Below are 23602 nucleotides of genomic sequence, written 5' to 3' on the forward strand. Positions count from 1 at the left end.
CTCTCTCTCACATTCACATGCACACACACACACACACACACACACACACACACACACACACACACCCACCCCTTGGGTTCAAATCCTGGCTCTGCTCTTTTAACTGACTTGAATTTGACAAGCCAGTTCCACCATCAAGACCTCCATGTCCACACTGCAACATGACTGGATGAGATTGCACAATCTATAAGACTCCTTCCAAATCTGAACTACTGAATCCCACCCATACCCTCTCAGACATGCCAGATGCTTACTTTCCTCCACACTCACAGGTGGCCATATGGACACCCAGCCCACTGTCACCTATCCACCTGGGTTCACCTTTATGCACTTGAAGCTCCACAAAACCATGCACTGTCTGCTCAGGGTGATGATGGTGGTTCACTTCTACCACCAGACAGCAATAGATGCCACTGTCTTGCAGAGTCAGGTTGAGCAGGGTAATGGAGAAGTTCCCATGGTGGTCGGAGGTCAACTCAACTCCATGGTGAAAAGTGGGGTCTTTATGCCCAGCAGGATTCTGGCTGCCATTGGTGGGGTGATGCCCATTGTGATGGGGGTGCAGCTCTCGTTCTGTCACATTGCGGATGGGCCTTTTCTCTGAGCAGCTCTGGTTCTCTCGGTGGCCCATGTACCATGCCTTATAGAGTGAGTCGTGTCGGTCTATGAGTGGACCCAAGATCTTGCAGGTCAAACTAACATTCTGCCCTTCAGGACAGACATAAAGGGAGTATGGTGTGTTGAGCTTGAGAGCTGCCACCTGACCTGTAGGAAGAGATAGAAGCCCAGTTACTCCTTCATGGGGCAGTCAATAGTCATTTATATTTTCTACATACTGTACTAAGCATTGGAAATCCCAAACCCAGAGCCCAGCCCCAGAGTATCTGTCTTCCAGAGGCCAGACTGCTGCTCCAGAGAAGCATCCCATCTCGGCTGATCTCCATCCTGTGTTAGCTGGGCACATCTTTAATCATTGTCATGGACACAGTCATTTGTCACACAGAGGTGTGCCAGGTTGAGCTTGAAGTAAACTTCAAGTGTTATAGAAGTTATAAAGAAATCAGATGTCCATCATCAATCAATCAATTGGTCACCAAACTCTTACTGAGTCCTGAGGAAATGAAGAAAGGCTAAAAAATAAGGCTCTGTCCTCAAGAAGCTTACATTCTAGGAGGGGAGATAACAGGCAACCACAACAAAAATATTCTGTTACCTAAGAGGCTGTGTACTCTTGCTGTGTACCTGACTGGCTGAGTCAAAAGAATGGTCTATGCCTTCAAGGAGTTTGCATTCTTCTAATCAAATAACCATGGGGAAAGAGAACTATCCTCATAAGATTTCTCTTGGGAGGTAAACTGAGGCAGAGTAAAGCTCTGACCATTGATAAGTATTGAGAGTAAGTCTGACCACAGTTTGACCCAAATGAAGAGTCCTAAGAGTTGCACACACACACACACACACACACACACACCATCGAAGCTCCTGGAGTGAGCAGCTTGTACATCCTCTCAGCCCACCCCACCCCCAGTTCTGGGCACTTGCTACATTCAGCAATAGCCCATTCACTAGCCTTGAATGAAAGAAACCTCAGGAAGAGACTGGTTCCTCCCAAGAGAAATTGAAAGCGGAGGCTGTTCCCAAATGGAATAATCTCCCTACACAGCTGCCAAGGCTGACTGCTGAATGGGCAGGGTGGGAGAGTCGGCCAGGGGACTTCTCCATTCTAGAAAGACAGGACCCCAGCCCCCTGTGTCCACTGACCTCTTATGAGCCAGCAAAGACCATTCAGGAGGCAGCTGGGGCAGAATGAACAGAACCCTTAGCCACAGGTTTGCATCTCAAACTATGAGCCTTAGTAACCTCAACTGTAAGAAAAGGAATGCTAAGTAACACCCATGCTCTCCACATTCTAAGGCCTCCAGAAGGTTTGAATGAGTGCCATATTTTTTTTTATTTTTTGCACATGTCCTAAAATCCTAGCCCGGGAAGGACTTTCCAACAAACCAATATACCAGTCTTTATCCAGGACCTATTTGCCCTGGGTGGGCAAGAATCTCTTATTCTTTAGGATACTCAGACTTGGCTCTTTCACTTAATAGCTGTGACCTCAAGCAAGTCACATAGTCGGTCTAAACCGCCTTCCTAATCTAGAAAATGGGAAGGATATTTATATTACCCTTCCCAAGGCTATGGTGAGGCTGCCATTTTGTAAACTTCAAAGTGCTCTAATAATCACACATTAAATTACTCTTTCCAAAGTGCTTCCCTCTAGTTGTCCCTTGAGAGAGATAATGTGGGCATTACCACCCCTGTTTTATATATGAGGAAACAGGGGACCCCACAACCAATTAGGTATCAGGAACAGGAGCCAAAATGAAGCCTTCTCACTTTAGGGCTATCTCAATGTCCAACAGACATTGCTTTTCATTGCATTTTAAACCAAGAGAGGTAGAAACTTGTAGAAGGAACAAGGGGAAAACTGAATAAGATTTCTATCAGATGAAAGTAAAAAGGGGGGCCACTATTGGCAGGGTTGTGAAGGGAAGCCTATCTTGTTGCCTCCCTCCTCCCCCTTCTCTCCCTGTGTTCTTACAACCTGTGTTTGCTCCTCATGTAGTAGGGTCCCCATTGGTTACCTCTATTCCAACTATGTCAAAAAGCCTGTTCCTTCAGAGGCCCTTCCTCCACCTACCTATGAAACCCAGAAGTCCCCAAATAGTAGATAGGGATCTACTAAAATAATCTAGCTCCTTTACCTGAAAAATCTTTGAGGCTACCTCCCTAGCCTCTTCTCTGTGGTTTGCTGAGATTCCAGGGGTCCCCACTATGAAGAAAGCTCCAGGAAAGGTTCTATTTGAGCAAGACTAGTAGTTCTCATCCAACAGAAGACCCAACCTAGGTCTTGTCCACGTTAGCTTCGGCCATGAGTTAGTTGTCGAGTGGGAGAGGGAAGAAATGAACATAGATAATAAGGTTTTCTCTCTCCTGTCTCGCTGAGTATTCAGGGTAATACCCCATTATCCCCTACACATACGTCTCACTTTCTGATTTCAAAGCTCTGAATATTCAAGAGTAGTTTATTTAATAAAATTATATTAAGTAAAAATAGTTGAAGAGACTGAAGAGACTTCAGAGAGCTCCAACCCACTCCTTCCCCACATTATAGGTGAAGCCCAGGCAAGTTCAGCAATTTACATAAGGTCTTAGAAGCAAAGTAATGTCAGAGCTGGGAGGGAATCCAGATGTCTCTACACCACACTTCTCAATCTAATAGCTTCTATTTGCATAGTAATTGCTTACAACCAAATTCATAATTTCAGATTTGCAACTTAAGCTCATGATCCTTGTCAAAGTTTGTATTGGTAGGTGGTGCAGGTATTCTTTTCCCCATTTTACAGAAACTAAGACTCAAGTTGATGATGATGGTGGTGGTGGTGGTGGTGGTGGTGGTGATGATTGACTCACTATCTGCTGTGACCTAGCAGAAGATAGGTACCTGAAGGAATAGAGATATAGGACTAAGTTTTGTTGAAGGGATGGGAAGGAAAAAGTCTAGAACATCCTTGAAGTTCTGGAGAGGGTCAGAGGAAGGACTGGAGCCACATAGTCAGGAAATAGCACAGGGACCCTGTGTACCTAAAGGCAACTTAAATTCAATGAAGAGCCATATGAAGGGCTTCTTTGAAGGCCCTGGTTAGCATCAGCTCTTGTACCTCTAGCCAGACTCCAATTTCCCCACTATTAAGGGGTGGGGGGGTCATATCTTCATAACTTTCAGGTTTGCCATGAGTCAGCCCTGCCTTCTTCCTAAGCCCAAGGACACCCCAAAGGTGCTCTCATAGTTAATGAAATGGCACAGAGCTGGATATGTCAATCAGGGAACCCTGTTCAAAGGGTCTAGAGAAGAGTAAAGATGGCAGAAGAGGAGCATAGAAAGGGCAAGACTTCAGGCTAAGTTGCTAGGGAATGGAAGGAAGGGCCCCAGATCATTAAGAGATAATAGCTGGGCAAGAGGGACAAATTCTAGAGACATCCCTTTCCAAGGCCTCTTCCAGCTTTAGACCTTGAAGCTAAGACAAAAGAAATCAATTCAGCTGCCTGTCCCACCCAACTTTTGGACTTGTTCCTATGTTTTTTCCTTTTCCTCTTCTTCCTCTTCCTTCTCCTCCCCCAAGTTTCAGAGAACTCAACCCAGGCAATATTTCTCAACATTATTGCCTCCTCATTAGACTATAAACTCCTTGAAGGCATGTTTCTTTTTTATTTTAAACTATCTTTGTATTCTCAGCATTTAATATAAGGTCTGGCACATAATGAACACTTCATAAAGGCTTATTGGCTGCTCAACTGGGGTCAGGAGAGGCTGGGGTGATTGGGACAGAGTCACAGGGAGTTCAGAAAGAAGTAAGGGACAAGGTCTGACATTTAGATGACAGATGTTACAGAGAAAGGAATAGGGTAGACAGAATAAATGTGGAAATGGAGGAGAAAGACTGGAATGTAGATGGTGTAGATGTGGGTCAGATTAAGTCAGCTGAAGTGGAACTATGGACAGAGGATAAATAGGCCAGAGTCAAAGAAGGGAGGTTGTCATATTGAAGAAATGGAGAGGGTGTGGTCAAAAATGTGGGATTGACTTAACATAGAAGTTGGAAGGAGTGAGGTAGAAACAAAGATAAAGTGATTATAGGTGTGGACTTGGGTCAGATTTTGGAGGGTTTGAGTGGTGTTATGGATAGAAAGTAAATAGGTTGGAGTCAGGATAAGAGCAGAAGACAGTGTTAGGAAGTAAAAATGATAGGGGTAGAGAGAGAGATGTGGGAAAGATTTTGGGAGGAGTGCTTCTTGGAAAGCTGAGATGACTCAGTGCAAGATGGCACCAGACTGTTGCCAGTTCCCCGCACAAAGCCCAGGTGTCCTCTGATTCAGGAGGACACCACACCTGAAATCAGCCAGGTATATGGCCTTATGGCCTGTGGGAGGAGCAATAACTAGTTCATAGGAACCTGCCCTATTGCTAGCATTCAAGAAGCAGTCTAATCCCTTGCTAATAGCAAAGGGATTTTGACAAACTAATCAGGTGGGTCTAGGGACAAATTTGGAAGAGGCCTATATAATTCAAAACAACAGATAACACATAAACCTGTGGAACATAGAGAAACTGAGATTCATATAGACATATGTTCTCATCATTATCTTTCTATGTTTTGCCCTCCTCTCCTGTGTCCAGGCATATCCCATAGAACCATTTCATCCATTACTAACCAAACAGCCAGTAAATGATTATCAGAAATTAAACTGGGGCGGCTAGGTGGCACAGTGTATAAAGCACCGGCCCTGGAGTCAGGAGTACCTGGGTTCAAATCCGGTCTCAGACACTTAATAATTACCTAGCTGTGTGGCCTTGGACAAGCCACTTAACACCATTTGCCTTGGCAAAATCTAAAAAAAAAAAAAAAAAAAAATTAAACTGTTGGTTACCAGTTACCAAGAGTTGGTTCCAGGAGATAGCTTGGTGGTGCAGTGATCAGAGTACTGACCCTGGAGTCAGGAGGACCTGAGTTCAAATTAGTCCTCATATACTTAATAATTACCTAGCTGTGTGACCTTGGACAAGTCACTTAACCCCACTGCCTTGCAAGAAAAGAAAAGAAAAGAAAAGAAAAGAAAAGAAAAGAAAAGAAAAGAAAAGAAAAGAAAAGAAAAGAATGTAATCAAGAATTGGTTCCAGTAGAAACCAAGGGAACTGTTGACAGCATTGTCCACAGGCGATGGTCAGGGGCCATGATGAAGCCTGAGATACAAAACTCCTGCCAGGAAGGAATTTAGCAGGTCTAGGAAGGAGTAATGAGGCCTAAGAAACTGGAACTAGAGAAGTAAGGAGTTTGTACAACTCTCAACTCAACTCAATCCCTAGTTCTCACCCTCCTCCCCCAATCCTCTATAGGACTTCTTTCCTTTTCAAAAAGAGAAGAAAACCCAGGAATTCAGGGTAATAGTGGTGGGGGTCAGGGTAAAAGGGGGAAAGGGTAGATTATTGGAAGTGGGGCAAGTAAAGGAATTGTAGGAAAAGGGAGTAAAATTATTTGAAATTTCAAACTTGAGAAATAAGACAGGGATGATGTAGGCAGGCTCTCCTAGCATGCCGGCCTCTTCAAGGTGAGGCCTGCACCCTGAGCCATTCTCAGGAAAATCAACCGATTCCAGGGGTTGACTCTTGAATTGGCAAAAAGTTGGGTTAGTTGGTAGCAATCCATGATAACTTCAAGTTTGGGTCAAAGAACATGGAGGAGTCTGTTCTTGGCTAGGACTTCAAAGGGTTAAAAGGATTAAAAAAAGTTACAATAGAGACAAATACACCTGCCTAATAGATGCCATACACAGTATATAAAAGAATTCTATTCAGTCCAAGAGAAAGTTAAGGGTATATGGGATCCCGAACAACCCTGCCCTGGAGCAGCTCATTCTACTGGAAGAATGGAAGAGCTAGAGAAGGATAGAGGGACTTCAGAAGGGACCCCAGAGATGTTAAAGAAACTGCCCAAACTGGCTATGGAGCTAGTGAACAGCAAGGACAGCCCCGGTTCCCTGACTTCAAAATAAGGGTCTTTCCCTGCTCTCCCACACCTGCATCCATATTTTACCCATGAAAATCACAGGAGAGCTGGATCGTGAGAACTAAGGTGAGGGAAGTGGCTGGTCCAGGATCACACCATCATACAGACTTGGATCTCCCAGCTCTATAGCTAAAGGCCTTTTAAAGGTGATGAGGAGGAATCTGGAAGAGCTGAGTTCAAATCCAGCCTCAGATGTTTTGACTGGCTGTGTTACTCTGATCCTGTCACTTAATCTGTTTCTTCATCTGTAAAATGAGGGTGATAATAGTAGTCACCTACCCTCAAGCTTGTTGTGAGGGTGAAATGAGAAATTTGTAAAGTACCTGATGAACCTTGAAACAACACAAAAATATTCACTTATTTGTAGTCTTTTCCCTGAACCAAGCTAAGCCTTTGTATTGTACTATTAGAGAACTGTTTGTTTTATTCCATAAATTAAAAATAAAATTTTTAAAAAGACAGTATAGCATAGTGGATAGAGTGAAAGACCCAGGAGCCAGAAAGACCTGGAGGTAAGAATTGCTTCTTTTACTAGCTGTGTGTCCTTGGACAAGTTATATAACCTCTCTGAACCTTGTCTGCAAAAAATGAATAAGGTTAGATCATTTCTAAAAGTCCCTTCCAAATCTCAAATACGTGTGTATGTATGTATATATATATATATATATATATGTGTGTGTGTATATTTGTATATATGCACATCCATGTATTTATATAATATGTAATGTAGCTATTGATATAGCTAGATGATTAGAGATAGAGATAGAGATAGATTAGATATAGATATAGATATAGATATAGATATAGATATAGATATAGATATAGATATAGATATAGATATAGATATAGATATAGATATAGATATAGATATACTTTGCTGGAAGGGTCATTAGCTAGCTTGAGAATATTTGTTTCTATTATTGGTAGCAGCACAGCTTTTAAGATAGTCCAGATGCACCTGGGACATAGTTATGGTCCTGAATGGAGGGGGGAAGGGAAAAGGGAACTCAGTTCTCCAGAGTTTATGAGAAAGTAATCAGGAAATAAAATAGTCAGTGTATCCATAGCTGCCCAGGCCCAAACTCAAACAGGTCAATGCATTGGCCTCAGAAGGCAGTCACAGGGCTGCCAGCTGACCCACATGCCTAAAGTCCATTTGCAGAATGGGAGGGTAGCTCCTCCCTGGCTCCCTCCCTCCTTCTGGAAAAGGAAAGCAGAATGGAATCCATGGGAAGTTGTTGCCTCCCTCCTCCCTTCTCAACTTCCCCCACCTCCCCCAAAGCAGAGCCTGTTGGACAGAGTGACCTCCCATTGGCCCTGAGCTTTGTAATAGCTGTTGGCATCTCAGCCCTTGACCATCCGCGAGTGTGCTAGATAACCCCAGCCTGCCTTCCACAGACTCCTAGTTTGGATTTTGGATTCAGTTTCCAACCTTCTGCCTCTTTCAGGAAAAGGGCCTTAGAAAGGTCCCAAGAGACAGTGTGAGATAAATGGGGACTTGCAGGGTATAGTTCCCTTCACCTGTATAGTAATCTGGACCTGTACTCACAGCCACAGCAGGTAGAGGATGGTATTCTACATTGGTCAGTGGGCTTCCTGCCCAGGCTTGGAATTTCTCTGACATCTGGGAGAAACTCCTTTCACCCACAAATGACCCAGGGCCCCATCCTTTTTACCTGGCCCAGTGACCCCAAGAATCTCCCCAGGGAATGGGTGAAGGTGTACAAGAGTTCTCTCCTCTTTGGACAGGAGTGGGCCAAGAGCACCTCCTTCCAATAGGAGCATTGCAGATGACCCAGGTGGGTCCTTTGGTTACCCTTATTCATCACTTTATAGTATTGAGAGGAGGGGGACTGTGTGTGCATGTGTGTGTGTGTGTGTGTGTGTGTGTGTGTGTGTGTGCAAGGGAAAGGAGGATGTGTACAAGAAGAAGGCTGGCTAAGGAGACAAAAGAGGGAAGGCCTCAGAAACCAGTAGACCTGGGTGACCCCTCTCTCACTCCCCAGAATGCATGATTTCTTTTGAAGAGGATAAAAATAAAGTTGTAACCTGTTTCATACCATACAAATGTAAAATACAATGACTACAAGAGGCAAGATGTAGATGTGACAAAAAAAAAAAACAATCTTCAGCCAACAGTCAGGAAGATGTGGTATGTCATCTTTGACACATACTGGCTTTGTAGCCCTGGGGACGTCACTTAACCACTCACTGGAGCAGCTACATCTAAGACAGGGAGCTGCAGAGAAAGCTGCAGGTGAGACTCTTGGTAGACTAGTTGCCTCTTCAAGAGATCCCTTTTCTGATGAAATCATGTCTAGTAAAACAAATTAATGACTCTCTTACACTATCCCTCCAAACCCCTTCCCCAAGGGAATCTAGTCACCGCTTTTGATAGCTGGAAAAACTGAGACCTTGAGAATTTAATATTGCTATCTTTTTTTTAGATATTTTTTAGATTTTTTAGATATTTTTAGATATATTTTAGATATTTTTTCAAGGCAGTGGGGTTAAGTGGCTTGCCCAAGGCCACACAGCTAGGTAATTATGAAGTGTCTGAGGTCAGATTTGAACCCAGGTACTCCTGACTCCAAGGCAGGTGCTCTATTCACTGTGCCACCTAGCTGCCCTGCTATCTTCTTAAATAGATAGAACCTGGAGTGATCTATGCCAAGGCTCTATTATTGTTGTTAAATCATTTTTCAGTCTTATCCAACTCTTCATGACTGACCCCATCAGGGTGTTCTTGCTGGAGGGGTTTGCCATTTCCTTCCCCAGCTGATTTTACAGATGAGGAAACTGAGACAAACAGGGACAAGCAACTTGCCCCAGGGTCACTCCGGTGAGTATCTGAAGCTAGATTTGAAGTCAGCAAGATAGACTGGTGTGGAACTCTACCCTTTGCATTATCCGGTTGCCCGGGCAAGGCTAAGTAATGCCAAAAAGATTATTACCTATTCTTGAGAGGGAAACTCCATCCCCTCTATTATGGAAAGTTCTTCCTTAGGTCTGACCTGGATTGCGGGGCCTCTCTAGAAAGGACCCCTCTCCAGGAAAGGTCCCCTCTCTCAACTCCCCAGATTACTGCACAGTGAGCAGACTGCCCTCGATTTGTCTTCCTGAAGTCCAACCCAGGATAGTTCCAAGGTCAGCCTCCCCAATGCATCAGACACCATCTTTGCATCCTGCTATAGAGAAGGGAATATGCCTACCTGTCACTTTCAGACCCTCACTTCTCTCATCTGTAAAATGGGAAGGTAGTTTGGGTTTTGACAACATGGCCTAGAGTCAAAGGATGTGAGCTTGAGTATTTACCATATGAAACCTGCCATTTCCTGGCTGTGGGACATCATCAGATCAGCTGAGAGATGCAATTGCTGCTAAGTATTTCTGGGGTATGAGCAGGGACAACTGAGCTGTCCCCTAACCCTCTTGGTTTCCCCAATCTTAAATCCACCCTGCTAATAACCCTCAATTCATCCCAGAATGAGAGTGGCTATTTCTCCCAAGCCAGGATCTAAAGCCCAACAGCTGTTCTTGATGGAAGCCTCAGAGGACCTAGATCTGAGGCTTCTCTGGGGCCCAGCAGCAGGAGCTCTGGAGGGCCAAGGACAAAGGGAATCTCAGATGTGTTTATTGATACCTGCTCCAACAGGAAGGGCCTCATTCACATCAGGGGCCCTGAGGGAGACAGGGAAAGGGAAGCCTGAACTCTATTGAAGGAAGCAGCACTTCCAACACCTTGGAAAAGGGTCCGTGGGATTCTGGATTGTGGGGCCTCTCTAGAAAGGACCTCCCCAGGAAAGGTCCCCTTTCTCAACTCCCCAGATTACTCCACAGTGAGCAGATTCTGCCCTCGGTTTGTCTTCCTGAAGCCCAACCCAGGATAGTTCCAGGGTCAGCCTCCCCAATCCATCGGACATCAATAGATGACTACAGGAAAAGGAGACAGATGGATATGTGCCCAGGCCATGCGCCCTGAGGAAGGGTTCAGTTCCCTCCTTTCTCTTCCCTTCCTCCCTCAACCCCAACCGTGCCCTTCCTGAACCCTGGATAACTAGTTGGTCCCAGCAGCAGGGAGGATCCCATTGCCTAGCTCAGTGACTGTTTATTCATTCTCTTTACTTTGGATGAGTTCTCTAGCAACTGGAAAACCCCAGGCCATGAACAGCTCAGAAAAACACTCCCAAGCCTGCTCAGAAAGGAACTAGCTGAGATGGAAATTATACGGTACCCTTGCCAGCCCTGCTCCCTTAGGGAAATGTTTCCCTTCCTAGACTGCAGAGCCAAGAAAGGAGGCTGCCTGGGGCTATCTGGGGCCTGGAAAGGCATCAGGGACTGAGAGAATCCTAGATCTGAAGGTTATCTTATCCAGGCCCCTGCCTCTCCATGGTATTTTCCTAATGCAATTATCTGAAGTTATAGACAGACTAGGTCATTGCACCCCAAAATGGCATAACTGAGTTTATGGACAGGTAATGAAAACCATGTGATTTTCTCTTCTCACTTGCATAGTCCCCTGTTAGAATGGAAAGGCTTCTTGAGATGTTTCCAGTTCTAAAACTCTAAAGTCATCGTATATGTAGTCCTAGGAAAAATAGTCCCCAAAAGCTTTCAGAGCTTTTTTGATTTGGAAAGGGCCAGGGAGACCCTGAGTCCAGATGGTCAGGAAGACAATGGCTTGTTTCCTATATTGCTGAGAAGGGTTTTTAGTTGGAAGCCTCAACAGGGAGTAGACCATATTACTTGCCTTTCAGCCAACACCTTGAGTCAAGTAGGAACTTGATAATGCCTGAGAATGGAGATGAAAGTAAAAGTGATGGTGATGTGAGCGATGATCATTGTTGGTGAAGGAGATATTATTGTCAGTGATGATGATATTAGTGGGTCAGTCCCTGCCATCGACTCAACACTTTAAAAATCCGTAGCAATAAATAGATTGGAGGTTGATATTGGTGGTTCTGAAGGCAAAAAAGCTCTTATTGCCAACTCCTAGCCCTCAAGAGTCCTGTCCTTCTCCCTAACCATTAAATATCTTGCCTACCCAAAAGCCTAGATCACTCTGCACCAACTGGACCCAAAGGGTTATTCCCCTGAGAATTGAATCTTAACATCAATTCTTACTATCCAGACCCAGTTCACCTCACCTGCCAAAAAGACATGAGTTCTACCTGTATGAATAGACTTCTAGCTCTCTGAACCCCAGTTCCCCTATCAGTAAAACAAGGATAATTAGATTATCCCTCCCCATCTCAAAGGACTGGTGGGGGAACCCAATGAGATCATATTTAAAGGTTTTTCATAACTACTCATGGTTATAATACCTGTAACCTCCAGTGTTTCAAGATCAGTGATTTCATCAGAGTGGTTTCTGCCACCCACCAACCCAGATCAAACCCCACTTCATGTGAATTGATAGACTAGGAGAGTTGCTATCATCATGCGTGACCAACCCCGTGCTGATCCCTTGTAAACATTGAAAGACTGATCAACACCAAATCTGTCACTAAACAGCAAGCCTGAGAGCAAAAACTGTCTTTGACTTTCTTTGTAACTTGTGGACTTAGCAAGAGTTCTGACACATAGTGGGTATGTAATAAGAACTAGTTGAATGACATGGACTCAAGTTTTTCTAGCTGCTGATAGAACCCACGGACAGAGCTTTTAAGAACCCAGGAGCACCTTCACACCATCATAAGGCATTGGAATAGGGACATAAATAAGCTATGATGGCAATGATGAGCCACCAGTATTGGCAGTGCAGATCTTCCAGCACCATTCCCTGTTCCTCCAAAGACTAGAAGACTATTGGAACTATCCTGTTAGTCCTTTCCTAGCAGAGAAGACCTAATTCAGAAAACTCCCCAGATTGTCCACTGCTTACATTCTTAAAGTGAGAGGAGGAGTAAGGGCAGGTAGCAGAGCATGAATTACAAAAGGAAGGTGGAGTACTGTAAGAACTGGGAAGTCAGGAATGAGCTGGGGCCAACAAGGAAAGTCAGTATAACCAAAAAGGAGTGTTTATAAAAAGCTATATTGGGGAAAAAAGAGAAAGAGCTAAGGAAAGAGACCGGATGCTTGAAATGGAAGAAACAATGCCAAGGGATAATAATTTGGTTGGGGAAAAATATATATTTTTTTCTTCAACATGATTGACTTCCTTTGCAATTTCATGTATTTTATTTGATTAATTTAAAAACATGTTGATGAGACAGTATTCTATAGACTCCCCTCAGCTGCAAGCAAGGTCTTGGGCATACACACATCCATGAACATAATACACACACACACACACACACACACACACAGGCAAGAATTCCTGTTTTAGAACATTGGACTGAATCTAATAAGGCAAATTTTGATAAGAATAAATGAAAAGTCTACATTTGGCTCCAAAATCTTCCCTTCACAAGCACAAGATAGATAGTAGTTTGAGAAAGATCTGGGAGTCTTAGAGGGAATACAAGTTCAAGGAGTTCACAGTATTTAATATAGCAGTCAAAAAACCTTGGTCTACAGGAAAAGAGATGAAGCCTCCAGGAATAAAGAAGTAAGCATTCCATCTTAGTCATCTAACAGCTTGAGCATCTGGTTCAGTTCTGGCATCAGAAATGAGGAAGGACGGTGACACACTGGAGACTGTCTGGTGGAAGGCAACCAGAAGAGTGAAAGGCTTTGAGCGTGTGCAATAAAAGGATTATCTGAAGGAACAGGGAGTGTTTCGATTAGAGAAGAGAAGGTGGAGGTATGGGAACAGTATGACTGTCTTAAGGTGCTTGGGGGGGGGGGTATCATATAGAAAAGGAACTAAATTTGCAGGGTTTGACGCTTGGAGGTCAGAACTAGAAATAAGAGTAGAAGATACAAAGGAGCCAATTTAGACTTGATGGGAGGAAAAACTTCCTCACAATGCAAATGGTCCAAAAGTGGAAACAGCTGGCTCAGAAGGTAGTGGCTCCTTCTCCCTGGAGATCTGTAAACAAAGGCTGGTTGACCACCTGCCTGGTATGTTGGAGTGGTGATTCTTTATCAGGTGTGGGCAGACTAGATGAATTGGTTGCTGAGGTCTTTTTGAAATCGCCAGTTCTGGGATAACGCCAAGAGAGTATATTACAAACAGCAAGAGGCCCTTCCCAGTGAAATGTTTTTAAGTGGACTCCTCCAACATTTGTATATTCACAAATATTGTATAAATTAAATAGAAAGGTGTGCTAGAGACTGCTCAAAGAGTTGACTGTCAAGTTTTCAGAAATAACCTCAGAAATAACCAAATGCTACCAATCAGTTTGATTTATTGTTTTGTTGGGTGCCTACTATGTGTAGGCATTGTGCTAAGTACTTTTTATAAATATTAACTCCTTAGAGATACCTAGAAGATACCTACCCTGGAAGGTAGGCGCAATTATTATCTTCATTTTACCATCGACACAACTGAGACAAAGAGCTAGCATCACACAGGCAGGAACTATCTGCAGCTGATTTGAACCTCTACTATGCCAAAATCTAACCCTGTGATTAAATTTATAAGTGTGCTGTATGTTTTCAGACAGCTCATCATTAAAGATATATTAGCACACCTCTGGTTACATTCTTATATTCATAATTATATGTATCAAGAAACATTTATTAGCATACCTCTGGTTTATTACTTTATTAATTATTACTATATTAATTTATTTATATATATCATGAGATATTAGCACACCTCTGGTTACATTCCTAAACTAATGATTATATTTATATCATGAGATATAAAAAAAGAGATTTTAAAAGAATGAGATGAATATGAAAAAATATTTTATCTTGGAATCAATAGAAGTCATTGAAGTCTATTGAGTAGGGGAATATCATGATCAGACCTTTCCTTTAGCAGCTTCATGGAATCCATGGATAGAGCTGTTAGAGATTAACATAGAGCACTGGACCCAGTCAGGAAGACCTGAGTTCAAATCCAGCCTTAGATACTTCCTAAACTTATGACCCAGGACAAGTCACTGAATCTCCAACTGCCTCCATTTCCTCCTCTGTAGAATGGAAATGATAATCATAATACCTATCTGCTAGGGTTGTTGCTGGGGAAAAGTGAGATAATACAGGTAATACATTTTTGTAAACATTAAAGGGAGTCATAAATGTCACCTAACCTCAAGATGAGACTTCTGTCCTGTGGAGACATGGGTGAGTATTTCTTGTCATTGTGGTCCATGCTAGCCGTGTGTGTAATTTGACCATGACTGCATCAGAGACTTGCACCACTGGCTGTCGCAATCTGAAATGTTGACGAGGGAAGACAAAGGGCTTCCCCTTCCCACCCCCTCCAAAAAATGAATGTAATCTCAGCCAACATGAAGAGAAGTATAGAGTCAAAAATGAACCTGGGAATATTCCCACTGTGCTACATGGGATACATATGCTATATTTTAGGTAGGACATTATAAGTTACAGAAGCATTCAGAGGTGGTAGGGGCTCCCTAAGATCATCCTTGTAGGAGGAGCCTTTAAAAAAACATTGGGGGGTGATTTTAGAAGAGAAAGCTGAAATAGAAAGGAAGGAGTTGGGTGGGGAACACTCATGCAAGTTTTCTTCAAATAGGACTCTCCCTTGGAAGAGTGCTTAGTTTTTCTGTGTCTGGCTCTAGAAGACAGAACAATGAACAATGGGTAAAGGGTACAGAGACAAAAATCTAGGCTTGGGCAGCTAGGTGGCACAGTGGATAAAGCACTGGCCCTGGAGTCAGGAGTACCTGAGTTCAAATCTGGTCTCAGACACCTAATAATTACCTAACTGTGTGGCCTTGGGCAAACCACTTAACCCCATTTGCCTTGCAGAAACATAAAAAAAATAAGTAAATAAATAAAAATCTAGGCTTGATGAAGGGGAAACTGTCCAAACAATTAGAAGAAAATATAGAAAGGGTTGCCTCCAGAGGTAATGAGTTCTCCTCAATCATTTCCTAGCCCAGATAGTCTCTGGAAGGCAAAGAAAAGCAAAAAACAGCCACTGTTCTCTCATGGAGCTTACATAAGGAAAGTTGACTATTTCAAATTAACATATTTTTTCCTTCCTTGAACTTGGTCTTCTTGCTCAACAAGAGAATGGAGAAGAGGCCCTGAACCAACCCCCTCCTCCATCCACCCATTTGGACTCATAAAGAACCCCATACTTCCATAAATAATAGATAACAGTGAGCATTTATATAGCCCTTAAAGGTTTGCAAAGTATTTTATAAATATTATCTTATTTTATATCCCTATAACCATGGGAAGTAGGGGCTATTTTTATCCCCATTTTATAGATGAGGAAATTGAGATTGAGAGAAGTTATGTTATTTGTCCAGGGAAGTGTCTGAGGCAGGATATGAACTCAAGTCTTTTTGACTTCAGGCCCACCTCCTTTGGTATATCTCCCCCAGCTCCCCTTCTTTCCAGCCCATCCCCTACCATTCCAGAGAATGAAAGAGGCTCCCAAGTGCTTCACCAATCATCAGGACTGGCTGTGTTCATCATCCACCAAAGCCAGTCACAAGCCTTGACATTCCTCGCCTTGAACTCATCAGCATTCAAAATGATGCCTTTCCTTAACTTTACTTCATTCCAGTAGCTTTCAAGACCTGTGACCTGGTAGAAATTGCCCTTCTCCTTCCCACAGCAATTGATACCAGACCTCACAGATCATCTGCCAGGTAAATGTAAGCTTCTTGAGGGCAGGGACTGTCTTCATTTCTATCTTTGCATCCTCATCACTTAGCATAGTGCTCTGTATACAGTAGGCACTTAATACATGCTCAATGAATTGAATTGTAAGGAACCCTTAATCTAAGAAAAAATACTTAATGGTCCTTCATCATATCTGTACAGTACCATATTTTTTTCAGAATACTTTCCTATCTTTTACTTCATTTAATAGTCACAATATAGTTTGGGATATTAGCCCCATTTTATAGCAAAGAAAACAGGTACTCAGGGAGATTTGATTAATTTTCCCAAAGACAAACAGCAAGTTAGCAGCAGAGCTGAGAAGAGAATCCAGGTTTCCCAACTCCCACATCAGACCCCAGTTCCATCTACAACCTTTGGGTCCTCAGATGCAACCTCAGAGCAAAGGAGGGTTTATGTAACCCAGGAGACCAAGGCTCTTTAAGCTTTTTGAGTATGCTGGGGGGAAGGTCTCTTGAAAGAGACAGAGTGAAAATTCAGGGTTCCTGACCTGCCATAGAGTGAACCTCTGGATTAGAAACTATCCCAATTCTATCCTAATTAAGAACCATCCTAATTCTTCCTTTACACAACTGGATTCAAAGATCATCCAAATCCTTTCAAACTTGCATAGATCATGGAGTTGTTGGCTTTCAAACAGGAAAGGAATTTTGAAATCATTTAGTCAGTCTTCCCCATTTTACAGATAGGGAGAATCAAGGCCAGAGGCAAGAAGTCACTAACCAGGCTAAGGAGGAGGTGAACCAGGATAAAAGCCAAGTCCTCTGATTCCAAAGTCGGTCCTCCATGCTGTGTGTAAGAATCTTGTGGTCCTGAGCTTGGGCCCCAAATCTTGGAATTGGAACAGAGCTCAGTGTCAAGCCAGATCAGCCCTTCCTGAATAAGACCCCCATTCTCTAGAGGAAAGTAACCAGTAAAAGAGCAAGGCAGCCCAGTCAACTTACAGACAGCTCTAATTGTTAGGAAGTCTTTCTTTATTCTGGTCTCTCTTCCACATGTCAGCTCTCATCAAAAGTCTGTGGTTTTAAGAGTGGAGGGTCCTCACCATTAACACAGCTCAAACTCTGCTATGCATCCATGACTGGTCTCACTGGAGAGCAGTTAGGGACTAAGAACTCATTCCACTGGGTCCATCAGGAACACCCCATAAAGAAAGGGCCTCCCTCCCATTCTGCAAGAACAAACTTGACATTGAAGCTTCCTGCCCCAACCCTAGCTCCTTGTCTTCTCCAGGCTAAGTAGTCTTCAGGTTCATTTGCTTGGCCTTTCTGTGCCTCAGTATCCCCAGCCATAAAGTGAAGGCAAGGCAGTAAGGGATAGAGTGACCCAATTTGGTGTACTAGAATGACATTAGAAAATAAATACTCAATGGCATCATTTTAAGAAGAGGGGAAAAAAGACTAATTGGTTAGTGTTAGATGGTGCAGTAGTTAGAGTACCAGCCTTGGATCCCGGGATAACCAAGTTTAAATTCTCCCACAGATGATATCTGCGTGACAGTGGAGAAGATGTTTAAACCTCTCTCAACCTTCATTTCCTCATCTTTAAAATGGAGATAAGAATGGCATCCTCCCAGGGTGGTTGTGGGGGTCAAATGAAGTTATATTTGCAAAGTGCTTTGTGAACTTGAAAGTAAGTTTTAATAATTTGGACCAGAATAAAGAAAGACTTCCTAACAATTAGGAATTTGGCCTGGTCCAGTCTCAGTTCTTCCTCTTATTAACTTCATAGGCTTTAGCTAAGGCCTTTAAACCCCAGGAGGCTCAGTTTCTTTATCTGTAAAATGGAGATAGGGATGCCTGCAGTGCCCATCTTACAGGATTGTTGGGAGATTCCAACAGTTGTAATTGTAATTGTAAAGCATAAAAGTATCTCTTCTCTTCTCTCCTCTCTCTCTCTCTGTCCCTCCCCTGTATCCCTGTATCTTTTTATCTGTCTCTGTCTCTCTTCCTCTTTCTCTCTTTGTCTTTCTCTCTCTCTGTGTGTCTCTGTCTCTCTCTGTCTCTCTGTCTTTCTCCCTCCCTCTCTCTCTTGTCTGTCTCTGTCTCTCTGTCTCTGTCTTTCTCTCTCCCTTTCTCTCTTTCCTTCCTTTCTCTCTCTCTCTCTCTCTCTCTCTCTCTCTTTCATTCTCTCCCTTCCTTTCCTTTCTCTCTCCCTCCCTCTCCCTCCCCATCACCCTTCATCTGTTTCTCCATCTCTATTTCTCCTCTCTGTCTCTCTTCCTCCCTCTTTTTCTTTCTTTATCTCCCTCCCTTTCCTCTCTCCCTCCCCTCTTTTTTCCTCTTCTTCCTCCCTCCCTCTCTTCCTTCCTTTATTTCCCTCCTTTCCCTCTTTCTCTCTCCCCCTCTCTCCCCTCTTTCTTTTCTCTCTCCCTGTCTCCTTTTTTCTGTCTTGATCTCTGTCTCCCTCCCTCCCTTTGCACCTCTCCACTCTCTCTCCCAAACCTCTAGCACTTCCTAAACCATTTTCTCAATTCATTAGGAATTGAGGCTCTTTGCCTTTTCCTATCCCTCTCTTTCCTCAACCCTGTCACTCATCTATTGGCTGTCACTTGAAGAAGGGTTTCTCATCTCCCTGCCTGCTTGGTCTCTAGGGCAGTGGAGTACAACCTCCCTCCTCTGCCAGCCTCACCCTTGCTTGGCTCCTTGTTCTCCCCAGCCATAACACTCCACTTATCAGAGGCCCCCAGAGCCTGGGCCTCCTAAGGACAAAGATAAAAAGTTGCCTCCAGAGTGAGTATGTGAGGCCATTTCTGGGTTGTCCCCAGCCTCCCTGCATTCTTCCTCTATGACCCTGCCCCCTTTGGCCTACTCCACCAGGTCCAGTTTCCCACCCCTGTTGGGGCCTTTTGGAGGCCTGCCTGCTGTGTCCCCAGCCATGTCCTCTTGTCCTCTCCCTCTTGCTGGATGGTCAGACCTCTGGCTTGAAAGTAGAGGTTCCTGACCCACGAAAGTGTAGGTGACTACCATGCATAGAGACACTCTTGTGCCAGCGTCTAAAGGAGGTGTCAGATAAGGGGAGAATATAAAGGAAACACCAGCTGTAGTCCCAGCTTCCAAGGCAGCCCCAGCGCCCTGGCCACCTGTATAGGGCTTGGCATTATAGGGATGGAAAACTAGGCTAAGAAGGACCTGGCTAGGTGGGTGCTGCTTCTGGTGATGCCCAAGGAGCTCCTTGGAATCTCTCCTGGGGTGTTGTATCTCTGCCCTCTCCTCCTAATTTTTAGTCACTGACTTCCCTCCCAGCAGGGACAAAGTAGGCACAGTTTCCCAGGTCTCCTTCCTTGGCCTCCCATACCCAAATAGTGTTTGGACCCCATGAAACTTCATACAGGCATCACCCCCAGTCAGATCCCTCACTGCCACCCCAAGCACCCTCATGGGGGGGGGGTGCACAACCCAGGGAATATGCCTTCAGAAGAACAGGGAAATCCCAAAGAGCAGCTAGAGGTTGGCAGGCTATGTTTGGTCTTTGCCCTGACATTGTACAGATGACCTACATTCCTGTACCTCAGGGCAAGGTGACCCCTCCCTCCAAGGGCCCTCTGGCAGAGTGCCCAAGAGCAAGCTGGTCTATCTTGGCAGTCTGGGGATCTGCCAACTCATAGCAAGTTTCATCCCTGCAGACTGAAAAGGAATTAATCGTGTAAAGCCCCTCCTCCCCAAACTGGCAGGAGAGAGGTTTCTCTTTAGGTGGTCAACATCTTGCCCTTGGCTTAACTTGAACCAAATTCCCAACCCCACCCTCCAAAGCAGAGAGCCAGAGCTTCCTCCCTCCTGCCCGGCAAGACCCAGCTTGCCAGCTGCTCTCCTGGTCCAGCCCAGCCTTTCTCAGACTTTATTATCGGGTAAAAGATCCAGGAGAGGGGAGATTGAGACCTGGTGCCAGGAGAAAGGATGGTGGCAAGCCTGTCCTCTCCCCCAGCCCCATCATTCCCAATTGTCCCCAGCTCTGAGCAGGAGCCCAGGGTGGGCTTCTCTGGTCTGAAAGGGACAAGGAAAAAAAAACGAAAGCTTACCTCTGGAGGAGACCAAGAAGAGAGCGAGGAGCAGGAGACCCCAGTGGGCTAGGGCAGCCTCTGGATGCCAATCCATCTTGGAGGACTTCAGGGTGAGAGGCCCGGGGGGTGGGGGTGAGAGGGGCCGGCCGGACCCTGAGCCCCAGCAGCTGAAAACTTAGCTGACAGCAGCCCAGACAGCTGTTCTGGTGTGCAGGAAAACTCGGAGCGCACAGCCGAGCCCTTACAACTCCCCCAGCCAGCAGCGGAGTGAGAGTGATAGAGAGAAGACAGCACCCCCAGGAGGCCAGAGGGAAACCCAGCCCCGGCTCTGGGCGGTGCAGCAGCTGCTGCTGCTGTTGCTGCTGCTGCTGCTGCTGCTGCTGCTGCTGCTGCTGCTGCTGCTGCTGCTGCTGCTGCTGCTGCTGCTGCTGCTGCTGCTGCTCTTACTACTACTACTACTACTACTACTGCTGCTGCTGCTGCTGCTGCTGCTCTTACTACTACTACTACTACTGCTGCTGCTGCTGCTGCTGCTGCTGCTGCTGCTGCTCTTACTACTACTACTACTACTACTGCTGCTGCTGCTGCTGCTGCTGCTGCTGCTGCTGCTGCTCTACTACTACTACTACTACTACTACTACTACTACTACTACTGCTGCTGCTGCTGCTGCTACTGCTACTGCTGCTGCTACTGTTGCAACTGCTGCTGCTGCTGCTGCTGCTGCTGCTCTTACTACTACTACTACTACTACTACTGCTGCTGCTGCTGCTGCTACTGCTACTGCTGCTGCTACTGTTGCAACTACTGCTATTCCTACCCCTGAGGCTGTTACTACTGTTATTGCTGCTCCTGCCCCTACTACTGTTACTGCTGCTGCTGTTACTACTGTTACTGCTGCTGCTGTTACTACTGTTACTGCTGCTGCTGTTACTACTGTTACTGCTGCTCCTGCCCCTACTACTGTTACTGCTGCTGCTGTTACTACTGTTACTGCTGCTGCTGTTTCTACTGTTACTGCTGCTCCTGCCCCTGCTCCTGGTCCTACTCCTACTCCTGCCGCCAGCCTCAGCCTGAAGCCTGTTTGCATCTGTTCACAAACATCCACGTCCAGGGGAAGATGCACATTCCTACACACACCTCTCCCCACTCCTAGACAAAGAGGCATTCAAACTCCGTGTCCCTACTTGGGGTGTCTTCCTGGTAGACTGGAAACACCCTGAGGGCAGGTACTGACTCCCTGTTGTAAGCTGGGTGACTGATGCTTGTGGATCAGTTGTTGAGCAGCTGTCCTTGCTATGTCTCTTGAATCCTGACTGTCATTCATTGTTCTGGATTAAGCTCTGGTGCTCCCAGATGGACCAGGAAGAGAAGAGACCACATGCTGGCTGAAGGGATGAGTTTTTGACTCCTGTAAGTCACAGTTCTCTCTAGCAGCTAGAAGGAATCTTAGGGGATGTCAAATACAACCTCCTCATTTTACAGAGGAGGAAACTGAGATCCACACAGGTTAAAGTCACCTCCCCAGTGTCACAGCATATAACAGTGGGGAAATTCAAATCCACATCCTCTGACTCCAAATTGCCATTTTTCCTGCTTTCCATATTAAAGTACACATCCCTTGGTTACTTCTCTACAGATGAGTTCTATACGTTATCATCTGGATATCATCAAGGTGGCTAAGGTGAGAGGAAGGGATGGAGGCTGGGACAGGCTTAGGTGATGGAAGCAGCACCCCGAGCTCCAGCAGAGGAGATCCATTAACTTCCCTGTCTCTGGAAGGAACCAAGAATCTCCCACAATCTCTTTGGATAGATAAGATGTAGGAAAAATTGCCTGGGGATAGGGAACACAGATGTTCACAGGGATGAGAAGAAAGAATGGGAATGAGGTTCAGACAAGACCCTGGACTGGGTTCTACAATGTTTGGGTGCATCTTTGGACATGATGATGATGATGATCATCATCATCATCATCATCCTTCCTAATTGAAGAGGACCGTGGTGACATCTTGCACATTATGTTTATTATAGTGAGAGGAGTATTGTGCAAAGATATCCTTCTCACTTGCCTTTTCCAGAACCAGGTACCCCATGGTCTTATTTTTTAGGAAACAGCACAGGCTGGCTTTGCCACCTTCCCAGGTTTCCTTTGAAATAATAAATCATTAAGCTGGTGATATGATTCCACTCTGAAGAAACAACAGTGTAGAGTACAGACTTGAAGTCTGGAAGATTAGGTTGGAATCCTGACTCAGATACTTATTAGCTGTGAGAACTTAGACCAGTCACTTACCCTGTTTGCCTCAGTTTCCCCCTTTTTAAATGAAGGCATGAACTTTAGTCCTTATAGTTCTAAAGATATAGTCATGTGATGTTCTGAGCACCAACCTCGTCTTCAAGAATCCTTCCTTGATCCCCTCCACCACTCAATAACAACCTTGAATGGATGAAAAATCCATTTAAGAGCTTACTGTGTACAATGTTCTCTGCTGACTCCTTAGGATACAAGTCCCTACCCTCAAGGAGTTCTCATTTCAATGGAGGAAACAATGCATATCAAAGGTTTGAACTTCCAATGGGAAGGTTTCTTGGTCTTTGGGGTGCAGTAGCAAAGTGGATGGCAAGGCCTCTTCTTAAATGTCATGCCTAAGGATAAAATCCGATTTGTTTCTGAGGTTGAATCATTTGTTAGTACCAAGGTCTCAGGTAGCAAAAACTTTCTTATCTGGACCTTCAGGAGATGGAGCTAGGGTACCAACTGGCACATTCTCTAGACAGACTGAATGAGCTTCTACGGAACAATAACATTTGAGGGCTACCTGTGTCTCCCCTCTCTATGGACCTGTGAGCTTTGTGAAGACAGGGACTGTGTCTTAAACAAACTCAACTCTCCTCAGGACTAGTCCGAGAAGTAGCACATGGAAGGGGTTCCTTCAATACTGATTATTCACTTTGGGCCAGCTACCTCTGTGCCCCACTGGTGTTTACTGAACCCTGGCACAGCCACTTGTACATGTTGCAACTATAGGCCCAACCTCCTTTCGGGAATCATCATTTCCCCCTCCCTCAGCAGCAGCTTATTTCAGTCCTATTTCATCAGAAATAACTTCAGTACTTGACTTTTTTTTTCTTCCCACACCTATGATTTTTATCAGTGTAGGTTGGGAATTCCCAATATACAAACTTTCCTCTCTCTGCCAGTGAAGAATATTTAAAATCACAGGGAACTATTAGAACACTAAGAAGGCTGGGGCAGCTAGGTGGCATA

General features: G+C 44.7%; 2 protein-coding genes across 2 annotated transcripts in view; one reads left to right on the forward strand and one right to left on the reverse strand.

The window, feature by feature from the left end:
* VSIR (V-set immunoregulatory receptor) overlaps window positions 1-20635 on the reverse strand; it is a 39033-nt gene extending 18398 nt beyond the window's left edge. The window contains exons 1-2 of the mRNA XM_074232776.1: window positions 20353-20635; window positions 322-765 (exon numbers count right to left, since the gene is read on the reverse strand). Of these exons, the coding sequence (XP_074088877.1) occupies window positions 322-765; window positions 20353-20428 (520 nt within the window). The 5' untranslated portion in view covers window positions 20429-20635. The remainder of the gene's footprint in view (window positions 1-321; window positions 766-20352) is intronic.
* CDH23 (cadherin related 23) overlaps window positions 1-23602 on the forward strand; it is a 460126-nt gene that overhangs the window by 372254 nt on the left and 64270 nt on the right. The gene's annotated exons all lie outside the window — the stretch shown is intronic.

The sequence above is a fragment of the Macrotis lagotis genome, chromosome 4 (assembly GCF_037893015.1).
Source record: "Macrotis lagotis isolate mMagLag1 chromosome 4, bilby.v1.9.chrom.fasta, whole genome shotgun sequence".
Classification (NCBI taxonomy): Eukaryota; Metazoa; Chordata; class Mammalia; order Peramelemorphia; family Peramelidae; genus Macrotis; species Macrotis lagotis.